The sequence below is a fragment of the Etheostoma spectabile genome, chromosome 13 (assembly GCF_008692095.1).
Source record: "Etheostoma spectabile isolate EspeVRDwgs_2016 chromosome 13, UIUC_Espe_1.0, whole genome shotgun sequence".
Taxonomy (NCBI): Eukaryota; Metazoa; Chordata; class Actinopteri; order Perciformes; family Percidae; genus Etheostoma; species Etheostoma spectabile.
In genome coordinates this window covers 26,678,876-26,682,937 of record NC_045745.1, presented here as the reverse complement: position 1 = coordinate 26,682,937, position 4,062 = coordinate 26,678,876, and the positions used below count along the sequence as shown (strand labels likewise).

Below are 4,062 nucleotides of genomic sequence, written 5' to 3'. Positions count from 1 at the left end.
TGTGTGTGAGTGTGTGTGTGTGTGTGTCACTGAGCTCCTCTCTCCTCCTCATCTGTGTGCATTCACGTCCCATTGACGCACGTGTCTGATTTAGCTTAAACCTTGCACTTCCTCACCTTGCCGATTTCCTCGGATTGTGGTGGCACCTGGATCTTGGATGCAGCTGCTGCTGTTGTCCTGTTAGAAGCCCTGCTACGTGCTGCAATGCTACTACTAATATTATTAGTAATGGTTCTGTAATCTTTATCTTTACTAAGTGCCACTGTTTATCATTTCATTTTATTATACATACTGCTATTAAGTCATATTTCTATATCTCTCTCTCTCTCTCTCTCTCACAGATAGAGACGTAGAGAGTTGTGATATTAGCTATTGATATGAATTAATAAGACCAGATCTTGAACTAGTGACTTACCAAAAGTAATGCAAACGTCACATTTAAACAGCTTTTACTGAGAGCACATTACTGAACCCAAACATCAATCATAATTTAAATTTAGCACGGTGGGGTACTGCATGTTTGTTCAATCAAGTAATAATCTAAATTATAAAAATCATCTTGATGGCCAAAAAGATAATTTACTGATCAATATCATTTTGTGCATCATCATGGTTACATGGTCAATCACATCACTACCGCAGCTGCTCTTAGACTCCCATCTCCCATATATCATTCCATATGAATACATAAAAGAAGAATCTAAGTAATTTAAGAGAAAATTTAAGATTTAAAACGTACAGTAGATATTTACGATATTTATTCACTGTGGATGAATATGTCAAAAGTTGGGAGGTCAATGAGGACATACTGTAAGTATATGACAGTACTTTGAACTGCATGCTTCTGATTACTGGTCGGCAAATGACCAGTAATTTGATATGTTATAATGTTTCACTTTTGAAAAGATACAGACTATACAGTTTTCATAAATGTCTCTCTTAGGTGACTGCCCAATGTCAACACTACATTTCTTTAGGGTTAAATCAATGCAAAACAGTACAAAACATTTATTTTTAAACAGCAAGAATTTCAACACAACTTTTCTCCCACTGTAGACGTGTTAATGCTTAACAAAAATAGACACTTTCTGCCTATTACAAATCACGTGTCTCAGCCTTGTGTTTGCTCTGCCCTCTTTAGAAGAAAAAGCTCATTGTATACCTACAGATATGTAACGTGTCTTCCAATTTGGGTGGGAATAAAAAACTTGTAATGTACAGCCATCAAATCAATGTTCCAATTGGTCCAGGTTTGAGTGCATGAGGGGAAACATCCTTAGTCAGTTCTCACACTCCCAAAATGCATGTCAAATACAGAAGCTGTGAATAGAGCTCCTTTACAGAGGTATTATCTACTAGTTTTACTAATTATTTATAGAAAACTAGTTTCAAGATGAAAGAAATCATTGAGGTTTTAGCACTTTTCCTAGGTTTTGCAAGCTGGATACTGATTTTCATATCTTTACAAGATCAGTATTGGAGAAAATCTTCCGAAGATGGCAGCGCGATTACAACCTCCGCAATCTATGAGAACCTCTGGATGTCTTGTGCAAGTGATTCCACAGGGATATTTAACTGTCGTGACTTTCCATCCCTTTTTGCTCTTCCAGGTAAGTAGAAGTAGCAATTATCTGATAGCTGGATTATCAATTTTCCATTACAAATTTTTAGAAAAGTCACTTTTGGGTAACAGCTGTAATTTAACCTATTTAAATGTGACTGTTTTTGGTAATTAATTAATTAATTACAACAATTTGCTTAGGTTTTTAGTAATATTTTAATTTTCAGCTATTTGCATTTTCTCACTGCTGTTTCAGCTTCATACGACAGTTGACTATGAATTTTCCAATCTAAATACGGCTTTATCAGATATCTGATTGAGCCATGTACTTTTCTTCCTAGAAAAGTATACATACGTATACTTTACATGCGTAGACAGACCAATTACACAAAAAGAAAAATTATACACATACAGTATTTAATGCAATGATTGTGCTGTAATCTACGGCAGCAGCTGTGCAATCTAAGTTTGAGGGAGTACAAGAGGAATTTACATCCACCTAATGGACATTTCTATTAGACTAATTACATTATATTTTTAAGTAAACACATTCTTAATCAAAAACACCTCATTAACTCTAAAAACAGTATTAGAGGGCTATTTAATTGCCCTTACATTGTACAGGTGCTTCTTTTTACACGGCATCTTTAAATGTATCCATTTTATTTAATGCAATGCACTGCCATTTTACATGTGGTAATTGCATACTTGTTTTTGTGAAATGGTACCTTGTATTTTCAATGTACTCTTAAAAAGATCATGTTATCCAGTATGACAACCACTTAAACAATGTCTTTAGAAATGTCCATAAAGTCAACTTTAACATAAAGCAGTTAAGTCAAACGGTTCTAAGTTCCTGTAATTGGGTTTGAACCATTTGGAATGGAGTAAAGTAAAAGGGTTTTTGTATGTGTGGCCAAAAGGCTGCAGTGTACTTCCTCACCATAATGATAAAGGTCTGACAACAAAAATACGCTACATTTCTTAAAACTAAAGAAGACAAATCTTTTGAGCTCAGTTGTCAGACAAGCAAACAGATTATCTGCGGGGCATCAAACCTGGTCATCCGCTGGACGGGATGGGGTGATGCACCCCTCAATCCCACTAACCTACCCATCATTACTCGGGCAAAGGGTGAAGTGAGGAGCCAATGTGAGATTTGAATCCATCAATGATGATATGACATTACTAACACAGTGTTCAAAGCAAAGGTCAAAAGGTGAGAACCAGCTTTAAGTCTATAGATGTTGGTAAGCAGACTTGAAGGGTTAGACTTCCTGTTGTCCCTTATGTTGGGTCACGCTAAATGCTATGTGGCCAACACAGAACTGCTGTGGAGTAGAAAACAAGAATGTCTTTACTCTTCAAGCTGTATAAAAGTTGTATAACTAAACAGTTTGACTCCAAACGATTCATGGAATTCAGCTGAATCCCTTCACCACTGTATCAAACCCAACAGTGGAGAAATGGATGTTCTTGTTTGCCAGTGTTTTTCTTGATTTAGACAAGATCTCAGTGTGCCTTTAGAAGCCTGTCAAGAGCAATCTAATGTGCTGGCTATGATCTTTAGTAAAGGCGAGTAATAAAAGATATGATGAAACAAGAGAGCACAACCCCAGTGAACCCAGACAGAAAGATAGATGCTCATAAAATAATAATAAAACCAAAGTAATTTCTAAGAATGTATATTGATACCAATTAGTTAGAAACTGTTAACTACTTTGCTAAACATTTACCAATGTGATACAATAGACAAGTGCTGTTTTTCAATTTCTTGTACTTCATGTACAGTATATGTCTACTTAACATGTGTATGTGTTTTTCTGATGTAGCACAGGAATTTCCCCTGTGTGGGATTAATAAAGTCTATCTTATCTTATATTATCTTATCTCATGAAACACGTGAAACTGAATGCCCAGGCCTTGCCTTGAACCCTAAGGTATATATTTTGTCAGTCCCCCATCTCATCACAGCCAGAAACATGTGCTTTCCAGTGCACACATACTGTGTCTGTTTTGTTAAAATGGGGAATTAAAAATGGTGTATTTGTAAGGAATAAAACCTGCGTGGCTGCCTTTTAACCAATTGAACATAACCTCACTGAAACTATATTTCATCTGTTGGAAAGGGCTGGATTTTGGATATACAGTATTAAAGAAAATATATTTTGTGAAGTGTTGTTGCTGAAGTTGTATTTTGTTCAGGCTTTGCCCTCTAAACATGTCAGTTAGAGGCTTCTGCCTGTGCTCATGTGACCAGGGTTACTATCAGTGGGCATCTAGGAGGCTTACACCTGCAACAATAGTCTTGTTGTTGTTGTTGTAATAGTAAATGTCATCTCTCTGACTAAAGCATGCATTTTTACCACAATACCAAATAATGTGACAATGTGACGCTTGCTAGTACTAACCACAACCATGCATTTTGATTTAATTTAAAAGAAATTCTACTAATTAACCCTAACAAGGCCCACCTGTGAAGTGAAAACCATTTCAGGTGA

At 36.1% G+C, this 4,062-nt stretch overlaps 1 protein-coding gene across 1 annotated transcript in view; it reads left to right on the top strand.

Moving 5' to 3' along the window:
* The first annotated feature begins 1,253 nt into the window (after positions 1-1,253).
* Positions 1,254-4,062, top strand: part of cldn15b (claudin 15b) — a 5,858-nt gene continuing 3,049 nt past the window's right edge. The window contains exon 1 of the mRNA XM_032534022.1: positions 1,254-1,610. Within this exon, the coding sequence (XP_032389913.1) occupies positions 1,394-1,610 (217 nt within the window). The 5' untranslated portion in view covers positions 1,254-1,393. The remainder of the gene's footprint in view (positions 1,611-4,062) is intronic.